We start from the raw sequence: 19,966 nt of genomic DNA on the forward strand, positions 1-19,966 counted from the left end.
TGAGAATTCCTATCCGTTGCTATCAACCAAATACTTACTTAGCATAGCATCTACTTGTATTAGTCTAATATGAGATTTGAGTCTTTTTTTAATGGCATTTGTAAAACGAATTGTGGAAAGAAGTGGCTATAACTTATGGTCAGTTCTGGATGGATTAGGATATATTAAAAAACAGTATCCCACTGCCACCTACCCTATAGTTTCTATATAGGTAGGTGTTTTACCTCTTACATTTTCAGATTGCTACTCCTAATTCAGAGTAGCCAGTAGAGGACACTGATGCAACAGCACACATCTGTCCACACGCTGCTGCTGGCACTGCAGGACCTTCTCCTCCCACTTCAAGCTGAGAAGAGAGGATCAGGCTGAAAACCTCAGACCTGCTCCATGGTGGGATACCGGCCCATCGCAGGGTTCCCTATCAAGAAGCACGTCTCCTTCTGCCCTTCAATATTTAGGCACGCTACTCTCTTACAACAACAGAAGTAATTTTAAGATTAAAAAGTATGAATATATTGCTGTGAACAAGAACAGGAGAGAGACAGAAGCAGCTTAATTAGATTTTTTTTTCTTTTTTTCTTTTTTTTGTGAAATTCCAGCTATTATAAAAAGTAAGGTGCTTTTCACTGTCAACCAACATAACTCTCACAGGATATAAAGTTTTTGTACCTAACAACAGAGATTATACCAATGATTAGTACAGGCATCAGATTGCAACTCTCCATGACAAAGTCCAAGACAGTTCTTACATTAGGGAAGTTATTTTCATAAAAACATTCTTGCAAAATAACTTCATATTGTGGGATCCTTCATGGGACTTGAGCCTACTACTTGCTGAAAAAAAGTGTTAAAATATATGGGTGCCTCTGGCAGGTAACATGAGTTTTATGTTGAAAGAAGACCAGTTTCCATTTTTACTAGCTTTAAAATAATTGTTCACCCAGCACTGCTGCAACAGTTTGGTTCTTAACATAAATTAGCATTTGGACAGCCTACCCACATGAATGGATTTGTGGATGTAGGCTTGGCTCACAAAAAACCGCTGTGATAACATATGTTTAAGGCTTAGTGAAGCGCTGAAATACTGTTTTGACAAGGGGTTTTTTCCAAACCCTGGGTCTTTTTTTTTTTTAACCTCCCCTTCCATCTGAAAAGAAGGCTGGGATTCTGTGTATTAGTTTTTCTGAGGAGAAGCAATGTGTAACAACTAATCTCAGAAATATCAGCTCTAGCACATGATGGATTTGATGGGTGGACTGTTCGGTGGATAAGGAACTGGCTGGATGGTCGCATCCAGAGGGTAGTGGTCAATGGCTCGATGTCTGGATGGAGACCGGTGATGAGTGGTGTCCCTCAGGGGTCCGTACTGGGACTGGTGCTGTTTAATGTTTTCATCAATGACTTAGACAGCGAGATCGAGTGCACCCTCAGCAAGTTTGCAGATGATGCCAAGCTGACTGGTGCGGTTGACACACCAGAAGGACGGGATGTCATCCAGAGAGACCTGGACAGGCTGGAGACGTGGGCCTGTGTGAACCTCATGAGGTTCAACAAGGCCAAGTGCAAGGTCATGCACCTGGGTCGGGGTAACCCCCAGTATCAATACAGGCTAGGGGAAGAAAGGATCAAGAGCCGCTCTGCCAAGAGGGACTTGGGGGTGCTGGTGGACGAAAAGCTGGACATGAGCCGGCAATGTGCACTGGCAGCCTGGAGGGCCAACTGTACTCTGGGCTGCATCAGGAGAAGTATGGCCAGCAGGTCGAGGGAGGGGATTCTGACCCTCTGCTCTGCTCTGGTGAGACCTCACCTGGGTACTTAAAGGGGGCCTATAGAAAAGATGGGGAAAATCTTTTTAGTAGGGCCAGCTGTGACAGGACAAGGGGTAATGGTTTTAAACTAAACCAGGGTAGGTTTAGACTGGATATAAGGAAGAAATTCTTTACAATGAGGGTGGTGAAACACTGGAACAGGTTGCCCAGAGAGATGGTGGAGGCCCCATCCCTGGAAGCATTCAAGCCCAGGTTGGATGGGGCTCTGAGCAACCTGATCTAGTTAGTGGTGTCCCTGCTCACTGCAGGGGGGTTGGACTAGATGACCTCTAGGTGTCCCTTCCAACCCAAAACATCTATGATTCTATGATAAAGGAGAAGAAAGTATAGGGGGAATAAATGAGTAGTAAGGAGGAAAACTTGACGACTGCTGTATTTAAGTACCAAATTATGTAGTCAGGGATAAAACCCTGGCCCTTCTGAAATCAAAAGCACAATACTTGCTAAATCACATACAAATGTCACTGTCAGTACTGTGACAGATTATTTCCTGGATGCTTTTGCAGAAAACAACATAGCTCATCTTGGAAGTATTATTTTATACACACAGCATCTCTGAAAGGAAAGGAATTCATCTAAGTAGAAATCTTAAATACTATTTAGAGGGACTAAAAGCCTTTGAAGTATCTTTACTGTTTGAGTTCTCCCTGACTACTGATTAGTAAAGGTAAGAAATTATTTCTTTTTATATAAATACATGATCCTCTACTTTTTACAGTGTATCAGGTCTGTACAATTACCATTCGTTTTGCAAATTCTTTCCAGGCCTGTCTGTAATTTATCTCCTGTGAGAGTTACTTCTGTAGAAAGAAGAGAGCTATTAGATTGTGACCAAAACATGTAACAGAGATAAGAGGAAGGTAGGAAAGGCACTTGTGTTTACAATGCAGTGTCAAATATTCAAAACTTCTTGCTGGAAACTCTAAAATTCTTCATATTTTGTGATTGCCAGTGATTTTGGATGACAATTCAAAGAATGCATCCAAACTGTTGCTTGCCAAAGGGTACTTCTTTTGTTTGTTTTTTAATTTAAATATTAATCTCCATGCTGACAGTTCTGAAATGATGAAGATGGATTAGCAGCTTGTCCAAAATGCCAGCCAGGCCTTGTAGTAAACGCTTTCAAGAGGCACAATGCTGGCAGAAAGCTTTTGAAATTTCAGTCCGCAAGTAAAATGTCAATTAAAGGTTTAAAAGACTGGTATGTTTGCATAGATTAACATTCACTTGTCCTCTCATGTGCAAGAAATTGATCTCTTTCATTTGCGTTTTCAGGTTCATCCACTTCTTCCACAGGGTTCTTTTCTTGCAGCCCACTATTTTCTGAACAAGAATCGTCACCTCCATCGCTACGATGACCTTCAAGACTGTGTCTGATGCCATAAGCGAAGTAAATGAGGAAGCCTTCCAAAAGGAAAAAAAAAAAAAAAAGTTCATAGGGTTTTCAGGCGAAAAGGAGAATGACTGATAAACTGGGAATAAACCTGTTACAAACAGGTCTCTGCACAATTTTAGCTATACTTATTAGGAGAAAAAATTATGTCTTACTATAATTAGTCCTGTAACTTTGAGTCTTCCTATTACCTCAGAACTGTATTTACAAATTTGACTGCATATCAATACCCCTTCTGAGGCATGTTCTTGTTTTGATCGGAAATATCAGCTGACTTTTAAAAAAACACGGACTTTTTTCCAAATATTTAAGGGAAGAGAATCAAATGCTCTAAGATGGGATTCATGAGTCCTAACGTAATAGGTGACTGAAATGAACAGAAGTACTTACCAAGTGCCATCCAGAAGCTAAATCGAATCCAAGTGTCTCCACTTAATTGTACCATCAAGTAAATATTTACGAGGATACTGAATGATGGCAAAAATGGCAATAGTGGAACCTAAAAGGAAATATTTAATACATTTGTATTAAATATACTTTGTTGCATGTCACACTTCAGTCATACAACACAAACTAGAGGTGACACATCTAATCACTAAAAAATAATCGAAATTTTTTTTTCTTGGAATATAGTGAAATTTTCTTTTTCACTAGGTTTAACTACCAGTTTCTACATATCTTAAACTTTTAAAATACATTATGTTTAATATATATTCTCTAAGGCTGTATAGAAAAAATTTCCAGTTTGTGCTGAACATAGTATACTAATGAATTCCTGTATCTACAGCTGAAAAATCTTATATATTTATATCCCTTCTTTCTGAAATGCCCCCCCCCAACTCCACCAGATTCCTTGACCTTCATTACTATACTTCATTATTTCCATTAAGAACTCCATTAGATAACTGATCTTAGAACATAAGTGAAAGCTCAAAATGAAAGGAGGTACGAACTGTATTGTGGTCCAAAGCATTGCACACAACACAGAGAAGGGACTGTACACTAATCAGCTTCTGAATTGTTTTCCAGTGCTTAAATTGAGCTCTCAAATTATTTGGGTCTCAGCAAGGTTCACTTTGAGGATGCACCTAAAGGAACACCTAGAAGATCTGTGTTGCCAGATCCACTACTTGTAATAGCAGCTGTTCACACCAACATCGGTGGTACAGCCATTTTCTGCAGCCATGCTCCTGTACATGTCACACATTCAACCTGTGGGCAATGAAACCCTTTCTCTAGTCCTGAGAAGATCTGGACTAGACTGCACACACCGATGATTCAGCCATGAGCATCTGCTACCCTTGCCATCAGTGCAAGTGCAATAATGGCAGTGCAATAATGAAAGACTGCCTGAAAAAGGACCATCACTCTCTCTCTCTGCCCCTCTCCCACTTGTTAGAATCCATCCAAACCTCTCATTAGAGAATAACATAGAGAATATGTTATTCACCATAAAGGCCACTTTCTGCTGGTTCTGAGGCTGCCTGTGGATGAGCAGAATGGTAACTATGAAGGACGCCACCAACACAGCGAGAAGACCAATACTCCAGGGCTCCAAGTTAGCAATGAAATGAATCCCGTAAGTAGTGAGGACACTCAAGCCACAAACCAAGAAAGCTGTGTGAAAAGCAAAATGATGGAAATGGGAAAGAGGTCACTCAATCTCTGCGTTGAAGAGGATGTGACTTTTAAGAAGAATGATAGCAGGTCTTCAGTATGAAATGTTATCATGAAAATGTTTAATTAAAGGAAAATATAGTAGACTATAGATTAGATCCATCGAGAAGTATAAAAGCATTCTGCAGAATGACACATTATGACTGGAAGAAAGCATGTTATCACTGGATTTTTAATTTTTTCTTTAATAAAATTCCATTATTTATGTAAATGCATTGTTTGAGTTTGGACAGCTGAATACTTACCTAAGAGACTCACTAGAAAGTTAACAGTAGTTGCAGTCTGCTCAGTAGGTAAACTGGATGGATTAATCAGGGCCTGAAGACTGAAGTGATTCTCTTGTATCATATTTATCTGTGATTCACTTACTACAGATTCCCTTTCAGATGCAGTCAAAGCTGCTTTTTCTGGAGAATATTTTGGTTGCTCGTAGGTTAAACTGGGTTGGTACCTATGCATAAAACAAACAAGATAATAAAAAAGTTAAGCTTACTTTGGGATTTGAAGCAATATGACTCTAGGAATGTATTTAAATACTAAATTTAGAATTTCCCAATTTATAACTGCACTGTGACAGCATATATTATTGTCACTGTCATATATAAACAAACTATGGCAACTCACTTTTTGGCTGGATTTGTTTGGGGATTTTTGGGGCAGATTTTTCAGCTATGTGAATGCACCAATGGGTCAGATAAATGACCAGACTCGTACAAAAAGAGGGGACAGGATCTGGTGATCAATGGCAGGAAAAGGGTAGGGAAGCTTCTTTCAGCAGTGGCACGTTCATTTTGACTTGCTTCCCGTACTGTAAGAGGCCTACTGGCTGGCATAAACTAAAATTTTACATCTGCTTTGTTAGACTTTTAAGTGTCTTTTTAAATACATATATGTTAAATAAGTTGCTATAGGGTAGTCTTCTCTTTTAAAATATAAATTATTGCAACACTGAATTTGAGCGGAATTTAAGCTGTTATACTTTTCAAAGTTAATTGCTTAGCCTTAAGTAATGGAGACCAACTTCTTAAGTTAAAAAGAGCGATACATAATACAGTGAGCTGTAGCTACCAATATATCAATATTATTCCATAGCTTTGCAAACAGAACAGATACCAGAGTTTTGCTGGCAAGTATTTATAATCTCACTCATTGAGCGAGAATATTTGTACCCTCTTCTAGAGCTACCACATCTTGAAACGCTTGTCTGGCCTTATGTTTCTGACTAGAGTAATCCAAAGTGATTATTTGAACTTGTTCATCCTGTGAACTACCTAGAACATCTACACCTTTCACATATAGCCCCCACAATGTAATAGGCCTGATGTACAGCACAGCTTGTATTCATATCAAAATATCATTCATTGAACTTTGGACACAAGCTTTCATCTAGTACCTTTGGGACTAATGCTTGGACCAATACATCTTCTGGAAAATAAAAGGTGTCTAGTTTTCACATGAAGCTTTGACTTGACTAATTGCTATACTGATATGACAACATAGCAGTGTTTTCTCTGATGGGTCACTGCTTTTTACTAATTACTTATATGCATACAGCTAATTTTTAAACATTTAGCTATCTAGCAAAAAACATACACTGTAAATGTCATTTCTGTTTATATACTGGCCAACACAACACACCAGAATGGAAAGGGTGGGTTTGACTCACCTAAGAATGAGGACACAGGTTGCCACAAGTGAATAAGCAAGAAGTGTGCCAATAGACATCATATCCACTAAAGCCTTTAGGTCAAACAGAAATGCCATTATAGCTAAAAATAGAAAAGAAAAGGAAATGCAAGATTTGTATGGGGCTGACATATTAAGAACTAAGACTTTTAAATCTGTCCACAGTGTAACTTTCCATCACCTTACTGACAGCAATATGAGTGAAATTATGGTAATCCTTAAAAACACATTTTTGAAGTCATCGCCAACATTCCCAAACCCATCCCCTACAGTTGGGAATCTCACAGGTACGCACTGATGAGCTGTACAGTCATGCTGCATAATCACATGATTTGTATTGGACTTACTTGGACATAAGTATTACACATATGGCTTGTTTAATTAGGGCCACATTAAAAATACATTTTTATAGAATAAGGTTTCAGATCTTGCAACAGAATTGCACCAAAGCTGAGAGGATGGCTCCCACTGCAAAACTGGGGAACAATGATCTGACCCAGTAAGTCACCAGTATATAAAAATTCTGCTGAGCTGAGCAAGAGCTGCATGTAAAGAGGACTTTCAGGAGTTGTCTCAAATAAAATAGCTGTGGGTTTTTTTTTTAAATTTATCATCTTAGTGAAAAAAAGTTAAGATCAAGTGGCCTTCAGGGAAGGCCAGAAAAATCTCACGAGAATTAATAATCTTAAGATCACTGAAATCAGAGGCAGAAACTTCCATGACAATGAGAGCAATTATGGCAGTCTTTGTGCTTATAAAAGCTAATGCCACATTCTTTTGGAGATTCTGGAATGGCTTTTTTTTTGTCTATGCTGTTTGCACACTATTTATGACCACAAGTTACCAAATACGCATCTTTTTAAAAATAGAAGAAGAAATTATTCCTTCTCCAGCAGTAGCTAAAGTTGTCTTCAGGTGAGTTGCTGACACACCAAATTCCCAAACTGTCTAAAAGCAGCCGAAGTGATGGCTGCTACACAGCTATAGTCAGGGCTGTATAACTCTATCAATCAGTTTACTAGCTGGGTAATACGGTTTTCTTTCTCCCCACCATTACTGTGATTTCAGAGAGATGTTCATTTCATTCCCCATAACTGCATGTCCAAATTATTATAGGGAAATATGTCAATATTATAAATTCAAATAACATGAACAACAAACAATAAAAGTAATTCTAAGCAAATCATTTGTACTCTGACCAAAGAAAAAGGAACTGATATAATGCTTCATGTGGGAACTATCTGGACAACGGCTGTGCCTTCCCACATTATTGCCAAGTACACAGTGCAAGCAGTTCCAGTCTTGTGGCATCTGAGGATGACCCTGACTATAAATAACAGTATTTTAGTCTCAGTTCTGAACCTCTTATATAATATCAATTTTAGCCAGGGTTGCTAAATGTTATAAGGCATGTTTTTCATATTTGAATTACTTTTAAGACATATTTATTTGACTTTGAGTTAAATACTTCTAGAGGTTCCAGTTTTCCTGGGTAATTAGACATCCCACTGAAATGACAATGATATTTGGGCACAACTACAGGTACCTCTGCAAGAAGTATGGGCAAAAGTGAAACAGTTGTCTGTTAAAAACTCCTCTTTGTGAAACATTAAGCGTTGGCAACAGCTCCCAAAATGCTGCTTTGGCAAAATATACGTGGGCATGTATGTGCATGCATATATGTGCATACACACACCCCGACACACATACATGCCCTCAACCACAATTTGGTGAGCCTATACAAAACCAGAATCCTCCTCTTTAGAAGAAAACTTTAAAATCTTTGTATTTTACACAAAAGTTGATCCTGCTGCACATGTAGCATTTTTTTCTCATGTCTCAGAATAAAAAACGTGACAGTTATTTTCCCCCCTTATAGAAGTGATAAATATATAGGTGTACATCAGACAAGGAAACCCTGTAAGTACAGCATCAGCCTAAGGGACCCAGATTAAGTAACAAGCTTATTCACAATACAAGAGGCCAATATTAATTATTTTTTTTTAAATTCTGTGATATTAAGGACATCACCACCACCATGATTGGCATGATCTGGAGTTCTTACACCCTTTGATTACTTGGTAATTTTATTCCCATTGTACATGCAAGGGAAGTTAACAAGCAGCCCTTTTAAAAAATATAAAGTACCATGCACGTGCATAGAGTGTTTAAATCTCAGTTTTAAGTAACACGGGCTTCAAGAGCTTACCAGAGATGACCCCTGCTGTCAAGGTGGCAGAAACTGGTGCCTGCCTCTTACTCACTTTGGCAAGAAAACTAAAGAGTAAACCATCACGTGCCATGGCAAACAGAATTCGGGGCAAAGGGAACATAGAGCCGAGAAGACTAGAACAGAAAAATGTATAGTTCAAATACAGGTTATAAAAAGCACAATGCTTTACTGGTAAACCCAACTATACAAAAAGAAAGCTTGGAAGTTAATGGGTTTAGATTTAGTTTTGGTTTAGGCTCTGTGTTGCTGCTCTTCGCTTTTTGTTTGGTTGACTGATGTTCTTGGGTTTGGGTTGTTGTTTATTTTGAACCTAGGCTTTGAAAGCACTTGAGATTAACCAGCAAATACAAAATCTGTAGTAGAGAAAAGTTTTACTGGTGGCCTACTTTACCTGGCGACAAGTAGATTTGATCATTTCGGTCCAAAGCAAATCAAAGCTGCACAACAGTGGTTTATTTGCATATAAGCAACGTGTTTAGCAGTGCACCTTTCTTTACAAGGATCAACTCTTAGTCTCACCTGCTACTGCACCAGACGATAGAGTAGCAACTAGTGGGGTCTTCCTTTTGGAACTGATTTGAGCTAGACATTTGAAAAGCAACCCATCCTTCGCCATAGCATAGATTACACGTGGCATTGGGAAAATGGATCCGAGAAGACTGAGTAAAAAGCAAACACATGCAGCATGGCAAACACAATTCATGCAGAGTTGTATCATGGACAAGATAAACAGTGTTAATTAATGGCATGTATAGAAGCAAAATTTATGATTGTAAGGTAAAACCAGAAAGCCCCATAGCCCAAGATACTACAGATCAGACACAAATAGAAATTTCTTTTTCCGTGTAAAGATGATTGCTTTTTTTTAAAAAAAAATTAATTTACGTAATGGAATTGCTTCATCAGAAAGAATTCAGATTGACAAAATAACTCTTGCCATCACTGTAGTTCTTAGGTATTAGTGGACCAGGAACATGTTCCAGGTCACACTAACTATGCAATTAAGCTTTAGTATTCCTGGAGGAAGTCTGTCAGTCAGCAACAGCAAATCAATAAGCATTAGCAGCATCTCTTACACTCTACGTTTCCATGTGAGGCTGCTGATTAACAGTAATTAAAAAAAAGCACCATACAGTTATACTTGGGCTCATTATTTCTTTCGATTAAGGCACCACTAGCCAAGCTTCATTAAGATTGTTTCATTTTTTTGGAAGAAGTAAAGCTAATTAATTTAGATTTGTTATTAGCAGAACACAGAAAGCTTTGAAACCGTCGGTAACTCAAAGCTCTTTTTAAATATACTTCTTAAATTAGGTGGCTTCTTTCTCTCAAACTGAAATAATTGTAATTAAGAAAACCAAAACCATAGAAAGAACCAAGGGCAAAATCATAGCTATGCAGCAAGCACATGAGTTTTTAACCAGGTGAATGGTTGCCTTTCTTACTTTAGGGAATCAAGTGTATCACTTACAGAAGGCACAGCTTTTACATACCACAGATGCTAAGTGCCTCCAGTAATGCTCGTGAGACACAAGCATTAGACACACGAGGCGAGTTCATTGCACATGAATGATTTTGATGTATGAATTTCCCTTGCAAAAAAGAATGTTTCCTAAATCAGGATGACAACTGATTTTTCAAGCAAGGATACTGTTAAAATTCACTGCCAAATTTTTTGCTGTTGTGGCTTTGTAAAATGTATTTATCCTACCCCCTACATTCACATAAATAACAGAAATATTAAAAAAACATCTTTACCCCAAGGAAACAAGTTCACAACATAACATAGTAAGAAATAACTATATGGACCAGAAGCAATGAGGAATATGAAATGCAATTTCCTTTGTTTTGTTCTAAACTGACATCAGTCAACAGTCTGAAGGATTAACCTCTCTGTATGAGTAAATAGAATTCTTCAGAATACACTGGGAAAAAAGAGACCAGCAGTTCAAATTTCTGAAAAAACATTTTACCATCTCAGTTAATTTTGTTTTCCAGTATTAATTTCCTTAAGCTAGTTTCTGCTTATATATCACTTTTACTATTTATCAATATAGAGGAAAAATTCAGTAAAACCCTCCAAAATGAGGAGAGCATGACAACTAGATAGAAAATAACTATAATCCTAGAATGAGGTGTGTAACCATGACATTCTTCAGTCGCCCCTACAGTTCTTTTAACGTCATTCTGGAACTATTTCCTTTTTCTATCCCCCTCTACATCAAAATATGCCTTTCCTTTAAATCATTGTCCACAGTCAACATGCTCATCTTCTTCAGGCTAATGTTTACAGGGTTGTCTCAGAGTACTGTTAGCATTAGTGCTTAAACAGGCATGTCATCTTCCTTTGCAGAAAGGCAGCCAGTATTCCTACCACTGAAGCGCACGTCAATGACTCCTTACCTACATAAACTCAGGTAGAAGACTGGCACCAGCATTTTTCTATCCCTAAATTCAAGTATCAAGCAATGTTCTATCATATGAAAGTGTTTATACCACATTACAATTGGTGTGTAATACATACGAACACATATCAATATATCTCATGCCCTCCCTGAACTTTTTAATCAAAATAACATGTTAAGTTAAGGTTACATCCACAGTTTCACAAAGGGGAATAAATGATCATATTTTCACAGCTATAATCTACATCTTAAATACCCACACAGAAACCACAGGAAGGGATGATGTCAGAAGACAGACTGGCTACTGGAGGAAAACAGAGACAGGCAACGAAGATGAGGAGTGGAGCTAATTAATCATCTCTTCAATTTTGCCTGCAAATACACAGAGCCCATAAAGCTGCTGAGTCATTGGGAATGGACAGCAAGAAAGGACAAAATGGGTTAGGTTTATTTTATCAGTTAATAAAGATAACTTGCAGGTCACACGTCTTAAATACATATTTTAATAAAAAACTTTTGGGTAATAAGCCAAAGAGGTAGAGTTCAATAACAGTGCAGTTTAAAAAAGGAACTTAATTTAATCTACCTACTGTGATCAAGACCTGCTTAAGTCTGAAACATACTTACAATACTTATTGCTAATCCTTTGCATGAACTGAGCCTTCAAAATGAATGCATGAACATACATTTAAATGTCATTTAAATTATCCATCAGCTTTTCCCAATAAAATTAGTATTTCAATGTCTTTACCTTGTGGACAAAGCACAGAGGGATCCCACTGCTACTACATATTTCGCAGGACCCCATCCAACATATTCAAATGCTACTGGCAGAGGACTTTTCTCATCTAGTAGATAGTATGGCATCATAAGTGTCAGTGCAGCTGAAACCCCAAAATAGGCCATGAAGCAGACAAGCAAGGACACCACAATTCCTATGGGTATGGCTTTCTGAGGATTCTTGACTTCTTCTCCTGAAAAAAGGAAAAATGCCCCACCAAAAATTCTTACTCATTTCCACCTTCTGCTTTAAAAGATAACATCAAAGACAAATCATTTGTTAATCTAGGCCATGGCAATCATATTTGTAACAGAAGTTTTAAAAATCTGTATAAAATATGCTTAGTGACACAGAACAAAACTCAGTATTTTCTTGACAGAAATAGTATTAAAAAATAGATGTAAACTAAAGGATATAAAATACATTCTATGTTTAAGGTACTCAAAGTCCATCATTTCTAGTTATTTACCTATAAGGTTGATGTAATCATTCCCTATCAGCCATATACAAGTTGGCCTTTAGGAGAGATACCTCATCTCAGAGAACTGTAAAAGTGAACAGGTGATTCACATGAAAAAAATGTATTCTAAGCACTTTCCAGACTTAGAAAGCAACAATAAATTTTTTTAGAACAGGAATAAAATAAGTAAAATCTCCTCCTTCCTCCCAAAATGATAGCCACTTCAGGAATGAACTCACACTCATTCTACACGGACTGAAGGAGGTTTAGGAGACAGCCAAGGACAAACAGTAGACGGATTGTTATGTTGTTTGTGGATGTATTTTTTACAAAAAAAAGCATGCTATACATATATACTTATACATATATACACACATATAAATACTATACCGGTTGTTGCAATGCAGTCAAATCCAACAAAAGCATAAAAACAGGTTGCAGCACCAGCCAATGTTCCTGTGAAACCATATGGCATAAAGCCACCGCTCCCATATACACTTGTCACGTTCTCACAGGATAAGCAATTCCTATAAAGAACAAAAGTACAGCAGAAAAATAACTTATTTTTTTATTATTGGTAGGACAAACACATACACCCTTCTCCCCTAGCGCTCCAGAAAGACATATTAAAATGCTCTCATCAAGACAGAGTTCTGCTTTACAAAACTGCATGAGAAGACATTTTTATGTCAACACTTGTAAAAAAGACAAAAATAACAATAAATGGAAGAACATCTGAATCAAGTAACTATCATCTTACTCACTTTGCAGTTTGTGGCAAAACATATTAAAATACCAGTGGTATAGGCAACTCTCGCTGTCATACTCACGTATTGCAGTTAATACATGACTTAAGGACAAGAAGCCAGTAACCTCTCAAATGTCTACAGGCAAGAGTATTGAAATAAGATGGGTTTTTTTAAGGAAACTACAAACAAGAAAATAAAAAACCAGTTTTTAAGGGAATAAAAAGTTTATCATTCCCAGCGACAGTTGTTATATCAGTTGATACAATACCTGCAATACCACAAAAGCAAGTATAACAGAAAATTGCTTGGAATATGAGCAAGTATATGGATTAAAAAAAAAATAAAATTACTCTGTTATTGCAGTGTGGTTTAGGAGATATTCTTCACTTATCTTCCAGTTGTCAGCATCTCCTTTCACAAATCCAGAAATCATAACGAAGAGGAGGACCAAGATGTTAATAGCAGTGAAAATTTTATTCACCCATGCAGATTCTTTTACTCCAAAAGATAATAGGCCTATAAAATAAAAATATTTTATAGATATGAATGGTCCCTTCAACTAATAAAATGGCATTTTAAAGAAGATATACATGCAAGTACTGTGAATAATATTTTTAAAAATCACTAGATTTTATACTTTTAAAAAGCGGTAGCACAAATTTATTAGAGTCTTTGACAGCATGGCAATAGGCAAGTGTATCAGAAACCACAAAACAGAAAGCTGCTTTGATTGTGTTCTTTAAGTATTTAAAAGTACTTTGAGCAATTATTACTTTTTTGAGATTCCAATTGATATCTCTATTTTACGTGATGGAGAAAAAATAGGTGCAAGAATTTTATGCTTAGTAAAAACAGATTGGTAGAATCTATTCCTTACAGAACAATTACTCATTAGATTAATAATAATCAGAGTTATTAGATTAGTAATGTAATCTCTTCACTCTGAGTTTTTCAGGACATATCCATCACAGAGTGAGAGTCCCATTTCCTAGCTCATCAATAAAACCTTTAAAAGAAATGTATGCCTCCTGTTCATAACCACTGATTCACAGAGATTCTAGAAAAGAGTCTGATACAAAATACACATGCCTTAGGTTGCAGAGTAGTGCATTTAAACAATCTGAAAGTTATTCAGTCAGGATCCTATTGTGTCATTAGATTTGCAACAACTGTAAATGTACGCACAGTTTAATGGAAGAGCATGCAGTGAGCAGATCAGGAAAAATGAAACACATTGGGAAAGCCTCTACAGGTTCTTTGCACTCTAAGCGTTTCCACTAATATCACATACATGCTTTCCCTCATTATTTAGAGATTAAGTCTGAAAATTTTAAGCTTCTCAAGATAATGTCTAAAAAATTTCTGACTCAGCTAATAAGACATTTGCTATCTTATCATAACACAAAAGTTATCATATGAACTGCTCATTCTTCACCAATGGCATTTTAATTGGAAATAGGTGTATGCTTTCTTTAGCTTAGTTTTCCCCAAGAAGGCAATGTCTTAATCAGCCTAATACAGTATGAAACATAATATTTTTTGAAGTCCTTTCTGTAGGAAAAAAAACCCACCAAACCAAACATCAAGCCAGATTTCTATGGACTTTCCCTTGTACTTAGCACATAACATTTTCTGTAAAACATCATCTGCTACTCCTGTGATTCAGCTTTGCGCAGCTCAGAATCCAATTACTCATTCTACACAGCCCTGAGCCATCCCCACTGCCCCTCCTCTCAGCAGCAGTGAATTCCACCCAGTCAGTTCTCTGGCTGCTTACCACAGAGACCTGGAGAGGTAATTTGCAGCGCAAACACAAGAGAAGTGAAGAAGGAATGATGGTGAGGGTGAAAAGACAGGACACAAATTAAAACTCAGGTGCAGTGGAGAACCACAGGAGAAACATTACCTCTTCTGCCAAGAATCTCTACTACTGATGACAGGAAGCAGCAATAGCAATGGAGAAAACAGATCTAAGATGGCAGCATCTACACTACCATTTTATAGTTTGGTTTGTGGAGTGCTCTGCTTTTCAAAAGACTGGGTTTATCCTCCTCCCTTTGGAGGAGGTGAAAATCAAAGGTCCATTCCAGCTATACCAAATTCAATCCCATCACTTCTGATGACATAAGGGTCTGAACTGGTCCTACAGGCAACTCGGAACCTCAAGCCTGGCAAGATGCTGGACTAAACCTTGCCTAGTAAACTCCCTGATCCTAAGTGCAGACACAGGGGCCCCAGCACCAAATGTTAATGCTGATAGTTAACGGAGTATGTTCTGTTTGCAAGCATGAAATTCTTCTGAATCTCAAAGCATTTCTTTTTAAACCTTCTACAAAATTAATGCATTTAAATAATATTCTACTCTTAAAATTGTACAATTAACTTCCTGAAGATTCCACTCTACTTTTGCTACTTTCTTGTGGCTTACATTAGTGACCATATGACAACAAGCTCAAAAATGTGAGGTAAAATTTCTGGAAGTATGGGTGTTGAGTCAGCTTGGGAATACCTACACTGCAATGTGACTCACAGTGTAGGTACATCCTAAATCTTTAAAATAATGTAGTTATCAAACATTTTTCAATTAGTGACTTCAGTATCTTATGTATTTTTTGTTCTCTGCTTTCTTCTAGTAAAACAAACAAAACCAAAAAGAGGCAGAAGGAAGAAATGAATTGAAGATACAAGCATAGCCATAAATTAAGACTAACTACTGTAGGAATTCATGGTTTTATGTACAGAGACCTAATAAAAGCTTAGGATGCACTGGCCACTCATTGTAGCATTATGAGTTGAATGGAAATGTTTTCCCAAGTAGCAAGTCCCAAAAAAGCCCCTCTTAACAGAATACAAGAACAGAAGGTTATACCCATACAACTTATCAATTCTGCTTTCCAGAAAAGAAAAGCTTCTGCTTTTGTTTGATCTAAAGAGAGGTGGAACACAACAAATATTTGAGATACAGGTAAGACGTCTGCTGAATACTGAAATGCTTCTAGTACTGGCTGAAAACAAACTATACACTTTAAAATACACATGTTGCTTCCTTCTCTCCTTGTGGCAGTAAGAATGTTTCCTTGCGGAAAGCAATTATTAAATGCAAACATGCAAATAAGTTGCTGTATTTTTGAGCTTTCCAATCCCTGAAAAAGCTGATGTTAATTTTTTTGATTGAAAAACATGATACATCAGTAAAGATGTAAAAGAGACAGAACAGAGTAGACTAGTCATGAAAGGTTTACTTAGGTTTCAAGCTGGTCTGTTGGGCCATGCCAGTATCTTGGAGTGCCCTTTAACTCAAACAAGTTCTAGGCTAGACAACTCTTTGAAGACTTAAAAAGGGGAAACTTATTTCATACTGAATAACTTAACAATTTAGAGGGGAAAAAAACCCTCACAAATACCTGCTACATACACAATATGTGATTTAAGGAGAGCAAATCATATTTCCAAAGTACAGAGCTTAACCTCAAGGTGCCTCAAAAAGCGTTTACCAGTGTGATAAAGCCATAAAAAACACACAAATCTGTATCATTTTCCTGTTATCATCAATCTCTACCATGGGTTTTATAAAAAACTACTGACAAGTGTTTATTTCATGTCTCAGCTTCAAAAAAAAAGATGGTACACATGAAAATTACATGGTATAAATTTACTTCCCGGAGTCATTGTGTCAATACACACTTGCACATCTAAACATCTCAGACATTATAAAGGTATTTCTGATAAAACACAAACTACAATTTAGCATTTTTGTCTGTAGGAAACAATCTGACATCACAACCATCATAAATGAAGCCATATATATGTCTTACCTGATAAAAGCAATATCAGGAATACAGCAAAGAAGTCAGGATACTCTGCTAGCCCAGAGTAATTCAGTTTGAAATAGGTGCTGAAGAAATGACCAATCTGTTTTCCAAGAAGTTCATCAAAGGTGCCACTCCAGGCTCTTGCTACGCTTGATGTACCTTCATAAAATACATGCATGTTTAGGGTTTTGCATACATACAAGGATACAGTTACTTTTGCTGAAAAAGAAATAAAACTAAGCATTTTAAAAAGCAGAGCTTGTGTTTTTTGCCAAGGGATTTTATCATTATAGGATTTTTCGACATAGTTAAATGATAACATATTGTTCTACAACTAAAATATACAAGTTTGTACCTCATTTATTCCCAAAACACTGCAGAAATTACTTCTCTATCATTTATATTTGATGTCATCCTGGAAGACACTTATTTCCAAAGTTATAATCTGGCATATGTTAAACAATATAAAGCAATGTAAGAAAGCAGTTTAAGAAAGAACATGAAGGAAAGTTTGTTTACCTGGATGTAAAGCAAAAAAATCACTCAGAAGATGTATATTGCTAGAGGCAGTACCAGTGTTCTCCTCCGGTAAAGCGTGTATGTGGCCACATACAACCTTATTTTTACCACTCTCCTAGCAAGGAATACACTTTTATACAACACTCAAGCATAATGATTTTGTAGTAATTTGGGCAACAGCCCTGTAGTTAGGTATACATATACAGCTAGGCATGCTTATACACAATATAATGGATGCTTGCAACACATACCTCTGGAAGAAAACATTTCTGAATCAGAAAACATTGTCACTGCTAAAGCACTGAAATAGTTATTTGAATATCTGCCATATAAACATTAATTTTATTCAGATTTGGTCAACTTCGTATTTCATAGGATTACTATAGTGATGAGGTCCCTGTAAATGTCCTGGCTGTGCATATTCAGAAAAAAATGCGCTTATTGATTTTACTGAAATTGTTCTGGCTGACCAAAGACAGCAAAGAAATCTCATTTGTTCTTGTTCATCATCATTGAACTGTCTGACACAATTTCCATACAGGTTATTCGGTCCATGCTGCTGAAGACAGACTGATTGCAAAAGCACCTTGCAAAAAATCTGTTTACAATGGTGATGCACAAGAGGAAATAACCCAATCGAGTACCTTGGTTATTTGATCCCAGTCGGAGTAAAAAGCAACGAGTAGCTAAGGCAGAGACAGAAGACAGACCCAAATCTGTATCTTATATCTGCTGTCTCAGAAATCCTTGAGACCTGTGTTTGTTCTTAAGCTTACCTATAATATAGGATAAAATGAGATTCCAACCAGTGATAAAAGCCCACAGTTCACCAACAGTTACGTAAGTATACAAATACGCAGAACCAGTCTTGGGAACGCGAGCACCAAACTCAGCGTAACAGAGACCTGCCATCACAGATGCCAGTGCAGCAATGAGGAAAGAAACAACGATGCTGGGTCCAGAATCAGATTTGGCTACTTCTCCAGCAAGGACATAAACACCAGCACCAAGGGTACTTCCTACTCCCAGGGCTATAAGGTCCACTGTCGATAAGCATCGGCACAATTTGGAGTCCTCAAGGCTTTCACCACTGACATTCTTCTTCCGCACAAGACACCGGACAAAGGACAAAGCGGGTCCACAGGGCAACATGGTGGATGTAGAGCTCTGAAATAAAATAAATCATTATAGTACATAAAAGGTAGCATGGATATTGGTGAAAAACAACTAAAGAAACATATTTGCATACAGAACTTTAATCACACCTACCAATTTATATCTTTACACTCTTCTATGACATTAAATAAGCTGGCATATGCTTTTTCCCCAGGAAACATACTAGGGATTCAGTATTCCTAATCTTATATTTAGCACTTATTTCCTCAGGAAAAGATATCCATTATCTTTAGGCTTACTACACTGCTGTAAAAGAAGAAATTGTTTCTATTAATCTGCGGATGGCCACTTCTTAACCATTTCTAAAACAGAACCAGAACAGATGTCTATTATCTTATATATCATAAGGACTTTTAAGATAAGGATCAGCATCAACATAAATAAGGGGTTTTAAGATCTAAAACTCCAACACCAAGGCTATAAACACCAAGGGCTTTAAAATATAGCCTTGTGACAGTGCCAATACAATCTCCTTTTGCCTTCAAATACATGACTTTTGTGTTTAGAATGTGCTTGAGTAAAAACTGCTTGAAAGCAGATTAAAATAGTGTTTCTACTCCCTCCCACACCAATGAAGTTTCCCAGAACTAATTATCTTTACAAGAAACCTCGTACAACTCTCCCTGGCAATCATCTAACAACACCTGATGGGATAACTGCTCATCCCATGCCAATCGCAGTTCTTCAATATCCTGAGTGCATGTCACAGTGTGGGGTGTGATCAGCTCTTGCACACAAGCTCAGGTTTTGTGACCAGGTTGATCCTGGAGGCCAGCAGGTGGGCAGTGCTTTTCTGGCCTGTGATACAGGTGCCTGCTAGGAAGAACAGCAGTGACCCTGCTTCCCAACTAAAAAAACCTGATAGCTGAGAGTCCAAAGCATTTGCTTAAGAGGCAGGACATGGGTGTCCCATAGAAAATCATATCTCAAAGAGGCAGCATTAATGTACAAGTTCTGTCTATCTTTACTTGATTGAATTGTATTGTACTGTTGGCGACTAAGAGTTTGGTAAGAATTAAGTGACACCATCTGCCATCTCCCCAAACTGATGTTTGTCTTTGCAACTCATACCATAAATATCTATACTCTGCTTATGATTTATTAAGTGGAACCGTCCTGGGAACGGAGAATCTTTTTCATTTAGAGGAAGATATTCTGCTGGTAGATTTCTCCCCATCTATGAGTTTCCTAGACCAGTAAAGGGCATTTCTACTCACAGTAGTTCAATCCACTAACAGCAATGACT

At 37.4% G+C, this 19,966-nt stretch overlaps 1 protein-coding gene across 2 annotated transcripts; it reads right to left on the reverse strand.

Annotated features, from left to right (window-relative positions):
- Positions 1-3,045: 3,045 nt before the first annotated feature.
- On the reverse strand, positions 3,046-18,696 carry SLC7A2 (solute carrier family 7 member 2). Of its 2 annotated transcripts, none has more exons than XM_009642433.2 (11): positions 18,321-18,696; positions 17,029-17,184; positions 13,564-13,729; positions 12,855-12,991; positions 11,975-12,197; positions 8,795-8,931; positions 6,566-6,668; positions 5,145-5,350; positions 4,673-4,839; positions 3,613-3,721; positions 3,046-3,233 (listed from the first exon to the last, which is right to left on the reverse strand). In XM_009642433.2, the coding sequence occupies exons 1-11, from the start codon at positions 18,694-18,696 to the stop codon at positions 3,046-3,048; spliced, it is 1,968 nt and encodes a 655-aa protein (XP_009640728.1). The 2 variants fall into 2 exon arrangements, with proteins under 2 accessions (XP_009640728.1, XP_009640727.1); XM_009642432.2 differs by lacking the exon at positions 8,795-8,931 and adding an exon at positions 9,338-9,477.
- Between the last annotated feature and the right edge of the window lie 1,270 nt (positions 18,697-19,966).

Source organism: Egretta garzetta, unplaced genomic scaffold (assembly GCF_000687185.1).
Source record: "Egretta garzetta isolate BGI_Z169 unplaced genomic scaffold, ASM68718v1 scaffold46, whole genome shotgun sequence".
NCBI classification, from domain to species: domain Eukaryota; kingdom Metazoa; phylum Chordata; class Aves; order Pelecaniformes; family Ardeidae; genus Egretta; species Egretta garzetta.